This window comes from Polypterus senegalus, chromosome 4 (genome assembly GCF_016835505.1).
Source record: "Polypterus senegalus isolate Bchr_013 chromosome 4, ASM1683550v1, whole genome shotgun sequence".
Taxonomy (NCBI): Eukaryota; Metazoa; Chordata; class Cladistia; order Polypteriformes; family Polypteridae; genus Polypterus; species Polypterus senegalus.
In genome coordinates this window covers 76,248,324-76,262,266 of record NC_053157.1, presented here as the reverse complement: position 1 = coordinate 76,262,266, position 13,943 = coordinate 76,248,324, and the positions used below count along the sequence as shown (strand labels likewise).

General features: G+C 36.0%; 1 protein-coding gene across 1 annotated transcript in view; it reads left to right on the top strand.

Annotated features, from left to right (window-relative positions):
- LOC120527469 (zeta-sarcoglycan) overlaps positions 1-13,943 on the top strand; it is a 1,186,696-nt gene that overhangs the window by 1,063,454 nt on the left and 109,299 nt on the right. The window contains exon 5 of the mRNA XM_039750908.1: positions 7,055-7,177. Within this exon, the coding sequence (XP_039606842.1) occupies positions 7,055-7,177 (123 nt within the window). The remainder of the gene's footprint in view (positions 1-7,054; positions 7,178-13,943) is intronic.

The window sequence follows — 13,943 nt, the reverse complement described above, 5'->3', positions numbered from 1 at the left end:
ACCTCCTTTTTACTGTTTTCTCATAGCTTGGATTGCCGCTGTCATAATCGGTTTGAGTGCCATGGTTTGTTTCAATTACGTTAGTATTTGCAGGACTTGTGTTGAAGTGATATTCGGCATCTGTCAAGCGTTGAAAGCATACAACTGCCTTTATCGATAACTTCACATCTTAATAAACGAACAATATAACAGCGGAGAAGCCGTGGATTAAATAAAAAGGCTGCAGTTATCAGCAGGGAGACGTGAATACCGTGGCGAAGCAAAGAAGGGAATGAAGAGACCGGAGCAACGGACTGACTTATATGAGCAGGCAGTCAATTACTTGGGAGACGTGGGGATGGGGGACACAATATAGGCAGGCAGCCAACTACATGGGAGGCGTGGTGATAGAGGATGCAACGCTGCCTCACACGGCGACTGAGCTACAAGCTACAGTATAGATGTATATACTGTATGTGCGTAAGTAGGATTTAATTATGACCATTACGCGTAGAATTTCGAAATGAAACCTGCTTAACTTTTGTAAGTAACCTGTAAGGAATGAGCCTGCCAAATTTCAGCCTTCTACCTACACGGGAAGTTGGAGAATTAGTGATGAGTCAGTGAGTGAGTGAGTGAGTGAGTGAGTCAGTCAGTCAGTGAGGGCTTTGCCTTTTATTAGTATAGATATAATGCAAAAGAAATGAAAAATATTGTCTTCATTCTAATGATTACAGAATATTGGATTCTGTTCTTAAAATGGTTATTTATAAATTATTCCTTGTGATTTTGGATAAGGCAATTTAGTGCTTAATCAATCCTTACAAAAGTAATCAGTTATTGAAGTGCTAAAGAAGTTTTATCTCATTATGTTCTGCCTAGGAATATACAAAAGGATGCAAAGCAGGAACAGAAGGCCATAAGCAATAACCCTGGCAAAACAAAACATTTTAACACTGTTTAATATTATTTTGTGTTAAGTGTCTAACCTGTTTTATTTATTTTTGTTAAGTCTGTTATTCATTTTTCCAGTTATTAGGCAGAGCTCTGATGCCCAAGTGCTCATTCTGAATCTATAAAATACAGGTCACTTTGATTTCCAAAACCATATGTAAAACAAATAAATTAATAATGTAAAAGAAGAATTTTAATGATTTGCATAATGTCTTGAACAAGTAAAGAAGAAATTATTATTTTTATTTTATAAAACAAAAAAGGGAAGTGATAAATAAAAACAATCATTTTTTGATATCCTAAAAAACAAAATCAACTACGATGAATGAGTTTGCATTAAAAAGCAATTTAGATTGATGGATTACTTACCTAAAGGTTCAATTACTGCTTCCAGCTTTGGGCACTTAAAATTGTATTGTTTATTTTGAGTTATGCTGCATTTGGTATATGATTTATTTTAAAATAATCTTAATACTAACTTAAGTCATAATGTAGCTGGTATGAAATGCAGCTTCAACTAATTTTTACAGCTATTTTCCAATGTAAGGTAAAATTGTTTTTTCTACAAAGCAAAAAAGATTAAATTTTAAGATGGAAAGTTGAATATGTTTCTTATTAACAACAGAATACAATGCCATTGTTTAACTGAACATGTTAGAGCAGTCTTTTTATATCATTAATTAGACCATCCAGTTAAAAAACTAACACCAAATATAAATAATGTGTCTCCTTCCTATACACAGTTTGAAATATGTAAAATAATCAAAAAGAATAAACAAAGAAAACATTTTTTGGTGAATCGTTGTAAACAGGTCTATGGCTCCTCTACTTGGTTTAAGAGGTCTTTTTTTACTTCTTAGTTGTTTGCCCAAGTTTTTCTTTACATTTACTCCTGTGGTACATACAAATATCAAGTAATATTCAATTTGTGTTTTATACTTTATTTATTAATAAAATAATTCCATTAATATTCTGCTATTTTGTGGAATTGAAGAGTCGCATAGTGTGGGGGATGAACGATCTCCTCAGTCTGTCAGTGGAGGAGGACAGTGACAGCAGTCTGTCGCTGAAGCTGCTCCTCTGTCTGGAGATGATCCTGTTCAGTGGATGCAGTGGATTCTCTATGACTGACAGGAGCCTGCTCAGCGCCTATGGCTCTGCCACGGATGTCGAACTGTTCAGCTCTGTGCCTACAAAAGAGCCTGCCTTCCTCACCAGTATGTCCAGGCATGAGGCATCCCTCTTCTTTATGCTGCCTCCCCAGCACACCACCGCATAGTTGAGGGCGCTCGCCTCAACTGTCTGATAGAACATCTGCAGCATCTTATTGCGGATGTTGAAAGATGCCAGCCTTCTAAGGAAGTATAGTTGGGTCTGTCCTTTCTTACACAGAGCATCAGTATTGGCAGTCCAGTCCAGCTGCACTCCCAGGTATTTATAGGTTATTTATGTTGAAGTGGAACTTGAAGATCGACCTACACATTTGGCTACAAGCACAGATAACTCATCTCACAGAGTCTTTAATGCAAATGATCAGCATTATATACCTGGTGGGTGGTCCCATCAATGTTGGCTGTTAAAGCTCCAGAGAATGTCGCACTGGCCTCACAAAACATTATAGGGTGCTGGTATTTAAAAAAATGCTCCTAAACCAGCTTAATTATCAGTAAACATTTCGATGAACAAGAGCAAACACAGCAAATGTTCTGCGAATAATGCTTTATGAAGTCATAATGGATGCTGAAAAATTCAAAGGAAATGCAAGAACAGTAACCTGATCTATAAATTAAGTCACACAGAATGTTTCTGTGTTTAAAAATAGATGAGTTCAAAAATTCACTAATACTTTTGAAAGAGAGATTTTCAAACTTTAAAAATGTGTACAGTATGTTCCTATTTGGAATATCCCAATTAAACTTTCTGCAGTATAATTAAATAAGGCCTAGTTAATTCAAATGAATGATACGTGAGCAGATATGAGGGGCTTCCTAATGTGAACTAGTCGTTAAAGAATAAATAAAACCATCACACAGGTGAGAAAAGGAACAAAGCAGTGTGGTAAATGGAGCCATAGCAAACAATAAATACAAAGCACAAACTGCTGTAAAAGAAAGCAAAAGTAAACACCTACCTGACAGGGTCTTATGTGTTTAAACTTGATTCAGAGGAGCAGACAATGGTACCACTCTTGTAGGGCTGCTTTTATTGAGAGGCAAATTGTTTAAAATAGCATCAAGCTTCAATTCGTGTAATCATGCCCTTGTGATACCATGGCATTCCTGGACAATGGGATATTATTAGGGAGACAAAACAATAAAAATGTAGCAGAACAAGGTAAACAGAAGGAAAATGCAATTAATTAGTAAATACACCTGAAACTAATATATTGGAGGAAACTGGATCCCCTGGAGAAAACCCATTTAGATTCAATGAAAATATGACTAGGTTGGAATTGAAAACAGGTTCCTGGAGTAACTAGACAGCAATAGTAACCATCAAAAGTCAAAATATATGTAATAAGTACCCAATAACAAATGTCTAGTAAAAATGTCAGTCATTTTTAAGTCAATTTCAGGCACTATGCATATCCTCATATTCAGTGAAAAGCAAAACAATTTAAAATTTAGTGCTAAGTCAGTCTGGTCAGTGTTTTTTTATAAGATGCCTTTGTGTGACTTTTGCATGTTTTCTCGCTCTTTGTGGGGTCCTCTCAAAATCCAAAGAACTGCTGACAGGTTGATTTGCAAATCTAAATTAACTGCTTTTGAGTGTAACATTGGCACATCATCCTAACATAGTTACTATCTTTTATCTGATCCAAACCTTGAAACATATTATGAATTTAAGTAAATGGATGCTTTTAATAAATGAGGAACAAGAGAAGAACAGTGTGATATATTGTGCCCGCAGTTATGAGCACCGAATTTTTTTGGAACATCCAGTAGTCATGACTGAGACAGACCAGAGCAAATTAGGAGATACAAAAGGCTTTTCTTTTAAAAGTGAAGTAAAAGTTTATTATAGGTAAAGAACGAAAGTCCCCAAAGTGCAACAGTACAATCCTTCTTTAAAAACAAATTGTGCCATTAAAACAATGTCTTAGGGTGATCCATAAACAATTTCAAATATCAAATAATAAAAATAATTCTATCTATATAAAAAGACAAATGTCTGCTGTCCAGCATCCGTGTCCTGGTGGGGCATCCAGTGTCTAAATGAGGGCTGCTATGTCTGATGAACAGTGGAAAGAAGCACAATGAAAGAGGGGCATAAGGACTGGCATATTCAGTAAATAGAGGTTCCTAAACGCATCGAAACAAACAGATTTGCCATCATATCATTGTTCCTGTTTAAATAAACAAGTGTTTTGCTATGCTCTTAAATAAATACTTTAAAATCTCAACATAATCCTTCACAAGTCATTCCCTCTCTCTCCCATACTAGGACTTGATCAGGGATCTCTCATTGCAAAGCCTGACGCACCCCAGTCTACCACCTCAGGCTATCCTGCAGACTCGAACTGCAACATGGTATCTTTCCCTTAAACAGTTACTGATAAGCTTCCTCTTCATTCTCATCTGCTCTTAGGTAAATTGTTAGACTTGAACACAGCCACTCCCCAGAACCTCCCATCCAGCCATCGGTCCTGCTCCCTTTACATAGCTCAACTGAGTCAATAGTTCCTGTCCTTTCCATTCCATATAAGGAATATTCAATAAAGCAAACTTCTAATGAGTGACGACTTATTCTTTTCTCATTCTCTCCACTTTCTCTAGCACTAACCCACTTTTATCCCTACTTACGTCCAGCTGGCACCTGTTAATTAAGCAAACAGAACGATTTGCAGGTATTTACATAAGAGCCATAACCTGTGAACTAACATCAGTTGTAAGACAAGTTTGTCAAACTACAGTACCTTCTGTAAAGTACCTTCGTGGAATTTAATGTAGATTTGACACTCTTAGAACAGCTTACATTTCTTTGCTGTATCTGTTGATGTGAATGGAGAACTGTTGTTTGGTGTAATTAGTGCAAATCCTTGCAGTTTAAATTGTTCTATAAATGTAAGAAGTCAAGCGATGAAATTAGGAAAACAACAACATTTATTTATATAACACATTTTCATACAAAATGTAGCTCAAAGTGCTTTACATAATGAAGAAAAGAAAAATAAAAGAAAAAATAAATTAAAATAAGACAACATTAGTTAACATAGAAAAGGAGTAAGGTCCGATGGCCAGGGTGGACAGAAAAAACAAAAAAAAACTCTAGACGGCTGGAGAAAAAAATAAAATTTGCAGGGGTTTCAGGCCACGAGACCGCCCAGTCCCCTCTGGGCATTCTACCTAATATAAATGAAATAGTCTTCTTTTTAGTTAGGGTTCTCACAGAGTCACTTGATGTTGATGGTCATACAGACTTCTGGCTTTTAATCCATCCATCTTTGTTGGAACATCACGGTGCTTTGAGTAGACGGTGGTAAGGACACCGGAAAAGGAAACAGAAGAGAGAGTAGGGGTTAGTACAGATTTTAGAGCCACCATGAATAGTTATTATAATGAGTTGGATATACAGAGTATCAGGATTTTAATTACAGTGCAGTTATGAGAAGGCCATGTTAAAGTAATGTGTTTTCAGCAGTTTTTTAAAGTGCTCCACTGTATTAGCCTGGCGAATTCCAATTGTCAGGCTATTCCAGATTTTAGGTGCATAGCAGCAGAAGGCCACCTCACCACTTCTTTTAAGTTTTGTTCTAAGGAGACACTCATTTGAGGATCTGAGGTTACGATTTGAATTTTAAGGTGTCAGACATTCCAATATATAAGATGGGGCGAGATTATTTAAGGCTTTATAAACCATAGGCAGAATTTTAAAGTCAATCCTGAATGACACAGGTAACCAGTGTAATGACATCAAAACTGGAGAGATGTGCTCAGATTTTCTTTTTCTAGTTAGGATCCTAGCAGCTGCTTTCTGCACTAGTTGCAAATGATTTATGTCATTTTTGGGTAGTCCTGAGAGGAGTGCGTTACAGTAATCTAGTCGACTGAAAACAAACGCGTGAACTAATTTCTCAGCATCTTTCAATGATATAAGAGGTCTAACTTTTGCTATGTTTCTTAAGTGAAAAAATGCTGTCCTAGTGATCTGATTGATATGCAATTTAAAATTTAGATTACAGTCAACAGTTACCCCTAAGCTTTTTACCTCCTTCTTAACTTTTAATCCTAATGTATCCAGTTTATTTCTAATAGCCTCATTGTATCCATTATTGCCAATCACTAAGATTTCAGTTTTCTCTTTATTTAACTTGAGAAAATTACTATTCATCCATTCTCATGAGAACATAATACAAAGGTGCTGTTTCCCTTTAAATACAATCAGTCAACTTCTTTCTTCAATTAGACTGCTTGCTTTATAGGTATGGCATTCAGTGATTGTTTTCAAAATGTGATGAAAGTGAGAAAGTAAGAAGAGGTGCATATTTATTGTCAGTATTTACACCCATACCTGGTTATTACCGGTTTAAGACCCATTAAAAAACAAGAATAAATATCAGCTATAAACTGGAAGTTTACTTCATTTAATTGAATCAGTGAAGGGAGAGGGTCATGATATAGTATCATGAAGGGAAATGAGTTAAAAAAATACATTATTTATTTTGATTGATAACTCCATAAATGCAATATATATATATATATTTATATATATATACAGTGGTGGGCCAAAATTCCTCCAGAGCGCTGTAAAAGACTCATTGCAAGTTATCGCAAACGCTTGATTGCAGTTATTGCTGCTAAGGGAGGCCCAACCAGTTATTAGGTTCAGGGGGCAATTACATTTTCACACAGGGCCATGTAGGTTTGGATTTTTTTTCTCCCTAAATAATAAAAACCATCATTTAAAAACAGCATTTTGTGTTTACTTGTGTTATATTTGACTAATGGTTAAATGTGTTTGATGATCAGAAACATTTTGTGTGACAAACATGCAAAAGAATAAGGAATCAGGAAGGGGGCAAATAGTTTTTCACACCACTGTATATATATATATATATATACATAGAGAGAGAGAGAAAATTGATATTGTAATTTTGGTGTTTCAATTTTTAATACTGTAGGATCAGAGGCGGTTGAAGCTCAGTGTCAGCGGTTTGAAGTCAGATCAAATGAAGATGGAAAAATCCTGTTTTCTGCAGATGAAGAGGAGGTCAGCATTGGTGCAGAAAAGCTTAGAGTAACAGGTAAGAAATGTCAGTAAGAATATTTTTGCAATAAACTTTTCCTACCAAATCTAAAATAGGCAGATTTTGAATGTGGGCAAAACGTATTACTTTAACAAGTATTTACATTATGGAGGTTTTCTCTTTCACCAGTTTGATACTGCTGTGGACAAAAACTTTATTATATTGTATTATTTTTTTGATATGGTGGAAGAATGTCTCTTAGATATAAATTAGAATAAATTAAAGACCCAATTTTAGAAAAAAATGGTTATTTAAATAAACTTCATATAAAAGAGATCCCTTTTGAATGAAGTACATTGCATACTCTCACAAATTTAATTCTTTGTTGGACTAGTTGCTTCCCCAAGAGTTTTTAATGAATTATGCTGGCATTCTCAAGGAGCCCCTCATTCTTTTGTATTGGTTCATTAAGAGTATTTACCTTATTGGGATTTATTGTAACAGAGCATACCCAACTCTGGTGGCCCACATGTGTATATATGTCATTATTATGCAGTGCATCACACAGTCTCTCCCTAAGCTTTGGTTTAGTTGAGTTCAATTTATTTTTATGTAATATATGTGATAGAAATCAACATTTTAATTAAAGATAACAACTTATCCTCTAACAGGACATATCCATAATCAGGCATAAGAAAAGCTTGTCCATCTGTATCATTAATTACTCTAGCTAATGCTTGAACAGGGAGCATTCTTGTATAGCATGATCAGAATGGTCAGAGAAACAGGTTCATTTCATAAACTATGAAATGTCAGTGTCAATTAATCAATTAAAAAAACAGTGTCAATTAATGCATATATTTTACTCTTGATTTGTTGGTTTACACCCAAATGACTTATACAAAATAAAAGTCTGTTTTACTATATTCTTATTCTCCTATCCTTTGGGTTGCTACAGGACATCTGCTGATTTCTTAGTCATCTCTTAGTCACCTTCAGTACACTTTGTGTATTACATCTTTGTCTTGTTGTTCTAGTATCCTGATACGCCTGAACAGGTTTAACCCTTTATGCTATTTAAAATGAATGCTATATTTTAATAATTTTAAAGCACTGAAGTTGTTCTCTTGTTCATTAGTTTTATGGTTTGTTATTATTGTTATTAGTTTCTCTGTTTGTTTGTTATTGTTTTTTTAATTCTGGATTTCATGATAAGGTTCTGTTTTTGGATTCTATTGTGGACTACCTATCAGGTTTGCCTGTTTTGTAATACTGCCATCTATTTTCTACAATGTATACTTTTTTGAATTCACAGTTAATCTTTAAATTTAATTGTTTTGTTTCTGTGAGCCACAGATTTTTAGTACAGCTGTCCTCTGTTCCTTGGAGGAAATTTCTAATTTTAAAGACTTTACCCCACTAATGGGCATGTGCAGGCCATAATTCTATACCTGTATATTGAGTTTGGAGCTATACAGTGGAACCTCGGTTCACGACCATAATTCGTTTCAAAACACTGGTCGTAAACCGATTTGGTCGTGACCTGAAGCAATTTCCGCCATAGGATTGTATGTAAATACAATTAATCCGTTCCAGACCATACGAACTGTATGTAAATATATATATGTTTTTAGTTTTTAAGCACAAATATAGTGAATTATACCATAGAATGCACAGGGTAATAGTAAACTAAATGTAAAAACATTGAATAACACTGAGAAAACCTTGAACAACAGAGAAAACTAATATTGCAATAGTTCGCGCTATAGCGCTAAGAACCACTAAAACTGCTAAAAACACTTTTTTTAATGCGTTTTAAGCACAGGGAAAAAATGAACATTTGAAAAATCCGAAATTTAATAAACCACCAAGAAAAGTAACATAGCAACAATGCACGCTATGAACCGATCGCTGTGAACAGAAATGAAAACAAAAGCAAGCCCAGTGCATTCTTTAACTGCTTTCTCTACCTTATGCGTCCAGCTCTCTCTCTCATGTGTGCGTGTGTGTCTCTCTCGTGCGCCTGTGTGTTTGTCACTCTCCCGCGCGCCTGTGTGTGTGTGTCTCTCTCTCTCGCACGCCTGTGTGTATGTTTCTCTCTCGCGCGCTCACCTGTCTGTGTGTGTGTCTCTCTCGCGCGCCTGTGTGTGTGTATTTCTCTCTCTCGCTTGCGCCTGTGTGTGTGTGTGTCACTCTCTCTTTTGCTGGCTTGCTGCACAGGAAATGCACAGGGAGAGACTGAACATGCACAAACCGAAAGGGAAACTGACTTGTTCGTATACCAAGTGTGTGGTTGTGAACAGAGGCAAAAGTTTGGCGAACTTTTTTGTTGTAAACCAATCTGTACATGAATCAATACGTTCGTGAACCGAGGTTCCACTGTACTGCTTAGAGTGGTGAGGCCTACATTTTTGATTCAGATTTGTGGCAGAGTGCAGTTCTGGCTTTCATTGCTGAGATCTGTTTAATTAACAGGCAGAATCACAACATATGGATTACAGAATTCATTATTCCTCAATAAGCTAAATAACAAATCATTTCTTAGTTAATGTCAGATGTTACGTGAAAATAAACTGTTCATTAAGAACACCAAAAATGTAGTTAATTATAAATTTACACTGCAATACTGGAACGTAAAGTATTACTTCATACATGTAAGTATTAGTGTTGGTCAGCAAATTTCAACTAAGTGTTATTTCCAGCAAATTTGCTGCATTTGGCCGGTTTGGGAGAACTTTTTTCTCTAGCACCCCATAATGCTTTGCAAAGCCAACATGACATCCTCTGGGGCTATAACACCCAACATTGGAAGGGAAACCCCCACACCCCCCACCAGTATATAATGCTTATCTTTTGCATTACAGTCACATTATGACACATATACAGCAAAAATAACCAGTTATCTTTGCTTGTTGCCAAATGTGCAGGACAAATTTCAAGTTCCATTTCAGTATAAGAGATGGAGGTGCATGCCCAATGCCTACATAATTAGCCATGTGGAGATAAAAACAAATCTTGAAACAGCCTGACTCCCCCCACCACCACTCCAAGCACAAGAGACTCTATGAAGTAATAATTATTTTGTTATTATTAGTACTATTTACAAGACATTTTTATTATTTTGATAGAAGGAAAAGAGCAAAGCATCAGCACACACAATTTGGAGAGCCTTCAGCACGCCTTCAAAAACAGAAAAAGCAGCTTTAATCATTACACACCTCTTTGAATTTTCTGCCTTTAAAATACTAAAATATTTTTGTCTGCATTTTGACTATGATTTTGGCATTTTCAAGATAGGTGGATTAGCAAATAGTTTGGAATCCGTCATGTCATTATAGAAGGACTTAGAATGCATACAGGCTTGGGCAGATTTGTGGCAGATGAAATTTAATGTCAGTAAATGTAAAGTATTACACATAGGAAGTAAAAATGTTAGGTTTAAATACACGCTGGGCAGTCGGAAAATCGAGAGTATACCTTATGAGAAGGATTTAGGAATCACAGTGGACTCTAAGTTATCGACTTCCTGACAGTGTTCAGAAGCTGTTAAGAAGGCTATCAGAATGTTAGGTTATGTAACACGATGTGTGGAGTACAAGTCCAAGGAGGTTATGCTCAACCTTTATAATGCACTGGTGAGACCTCATTTTGAGTACTGTGTGCAGTTTTCGTGTCCAAGCTACAAAAAGGACATAGCAGTGCTATAAAATGTCCAGAGAAGAGCGACTAGGCTGATTCCAGGGCTACAGGGGTTGAATTATGAGGAAAAATTAAAAGAGCTGAGTCTATACAGTTTAAGCAAAAGAAGATTAAGAGGTGACATGATTGAAGTGTTTAAAATTATAAAGGGAATCAGTACAGTGGATGAAGACTTTTATTGTAAAATGAGTTCATCAAGAACACGGGGACACAGTTGGAAACTTGTTATGGGTAAATTTCACACAAACATTAGGAGGTTTTTCTTTACATAAAGAACATTAGACACATGGAATGAGCTACCAAGTAGTGTGGCAGACAGTTAGACGTTAGAGACTTTCAAAACTCAAGTTGATGTTTTTTTGGAAGAAATAAGTGGATAGGACTGGTGAGCTTTGTTGGGCTGAATGGCCTGTTCTCATCTAGAGTGTTTTAATGTTCTAATATATGATTGTGTGTCTCTAACAGTGTTCTTTCATTTTTGATCTCATGGAGGAACAGTGATGCAGTGGTTGGCATAACTGCCAAACAGCTCAGGTCACAGTATATTTCCTTGCTATTGGGTACACTTTAAAGATGATTGCACTATTATTATCCAGCCAAATCTAGTTCTGTTAATCTTTCCGTATTCACTTCTATGCATTTCGCTGTTTCTGGTGATATTTGTGAATACTTCCATGATTTCTCTGAACTCAAGGCAAAACAAACACAGAGGAGTTCACTCATCACTAGTAACTATATATACAGAAACAAATCGCCTAGTGGTGTGGTTCAATGCAGTTTTCCAATGACATTCATATCCCATACTAACTTTACACTGGACATGTTAGATGATTGGGAAATGTCTACTTTGTTCCTGTTTAACAAATTTGTCTGGTTCTTTGCCTTGCATTGCTTATTTTTTACCTACATTAATATGATGTAATTATTTTTTTTAATCACTGCTAATTCATGACCAAACTTCAGACATCTTCTTGCTTATGTTAAGCTTTACATTTTAAATGCTCAAAAAAGTAAGTTGGGTAGTAGATAGCACTGCTGTTTCTCCTCTACAAAATTTTGGGTTTAAAACCCAGTTAGGGTACCCTCTGATGGGTAAGAAAATGCTCTCTTGGCATCTTTGTGACTTTTCCCCTTGCTTTAATACTGTTGGAATAAACCATGGCACCCCATGACCCTGCAAGGCTGAAAATCCATATAATTAATTAATCATTTTGCAAGAATGTAGCTGTGCTTCAAAATCCTTTTTCTAGAGTTTAAAAAATATTTGATACTATTCAGCAATCATGACCTTATTGAGTCTGTTAGATTTGCTAATATCCCTCTCTAAAATATCTATACTGTTTAGCTTTCCTAATTAATTAAAGCAATGAGAAAACAAACACCAGTTAAGATGGTTTATTTTAGGAAGAGCAATATCTATTTTTAGTTTTTTAGAAAAAATTATTTCATTAATGCTGAATCAAAAACTGTGAAACATCATCAATTCCCCAATGTTCATTTGATAGTTCAGCTGAGCTTGTCTGGTGATTTCAGAGAGATTAAGGTTTGTTTTAAAAATTGATACAATTTACAAACCATAAATCAGCCATTGACTTTACCAGCAAATTGTAGTAGTGCTGAAAGAGCCCAGGATTTTCTGTACATAAAGATGTGTTGTCATAAATCTTCTCTTCGTGACTGGGCCCTTCTGAACTCCCTGAACGTGCTGCACCTCCTGCACTGTTAGTTACATTGTGCTTTTGTCAAAATGACTGTGACAGGTTTCAAATCATTTTTGCCTGGTTTCCTTAGCATGTGAAAACAAGATATTATAGATTATTTCCTTGTCAGTCACTTTTCAAACTGTGAAGAAAATCTCAAATTTTCAAGCATACTTGACTTTTTTGTCTTTTATATTTTCAAGATGTATTTAAATTATGGTAACTGGATTAACTATTTAATCTTTATTTTACTCTGACAAGTTTATTGTAAACCATATCTTAGAGTCAAGTTTATTAAGGCAATGGGGTGCCATTAGATAAATATGAAAACCCTCTGGATCATATTTAATCCATTTTGATGCACTCCAGAGTGTAGCAATACCTTGTACATGACTAACGATGAGCCTAAAAGCTAATAAGGTTTTATGCTTGTAGGGGCACTGCATAAAATGTCAATCGTGTTTGTTTAATGTTTATAGGTGTTGTGTTTGTCTGACCTTTTTTGTGTAAAAAATATATATATATCTGAAAAGAGTTCTTCCTCACTGCATCGGCAAAGACATCACCAAGCACTGGCACTTGACCCTTTAGGAAGTAGGGTTTCCCATTTAGTTCTAGGGTTGTGTACAGTATGAGCTAAGACCACGCATTTTTAAAAGATGAAGAAGGACAAAGAAGAAAGGAAGCATAGAACGACCATGATCCATCACATCTAGTACTTCTATTCTTTCAATGAAAGCATCCACAGATCATCATGCTTATCCGGTTACACACGGTGGTAAGGTATTTAGGACTTTTTCATCATCCACTTCTCAAGGTTGTCGGACTGCTAAACGGAAGTCATCAGTGAGACTGTGTTGATTCATTCTTCGGAATAACACTGTTTCAATTCAGCATTCTATGATCTGAGGATGAACTTGTGCAATGAGGACATAATCAAGGTACAAACAATACAATGCAAAGTTTCTTAAATAACAAAAAAATCATAAAAACATGTTCCAGGCAAAGATTAAAAAATAATAAATAAATAACTCATTAACCAGGAATTAATAAAAGAACATACTAGAAATCTGGTCTAAAAAACGCAAAGGTTGGGGATATTCCCATCCCCGGCCGTGGATACTTGTCTCTGTCAGAAATCAAGTGTCCTCATACTTGCCTCCTTCAGCCCTCTAGTGCTCCAAAATCATCCAGGGTCCTGGCCACTTTTCCCCAAGGCCACAGGCACATGCATGAACTGGACCTCATACTTGCCTCACTTGGTGCTTTGCGATCTAAATCCTTTAAAATTCCTGGTCACCAGTACTTGCTTGTTTTGGCATCTAGCACCCTCTTTTGCGATCTCCGCTCCTTCCACCTACTTGTTAACTGCTCTGTTCTGGCAATCGCTCAGCAGGACGAAGCTTCAGGAGCTCTGCCATCAG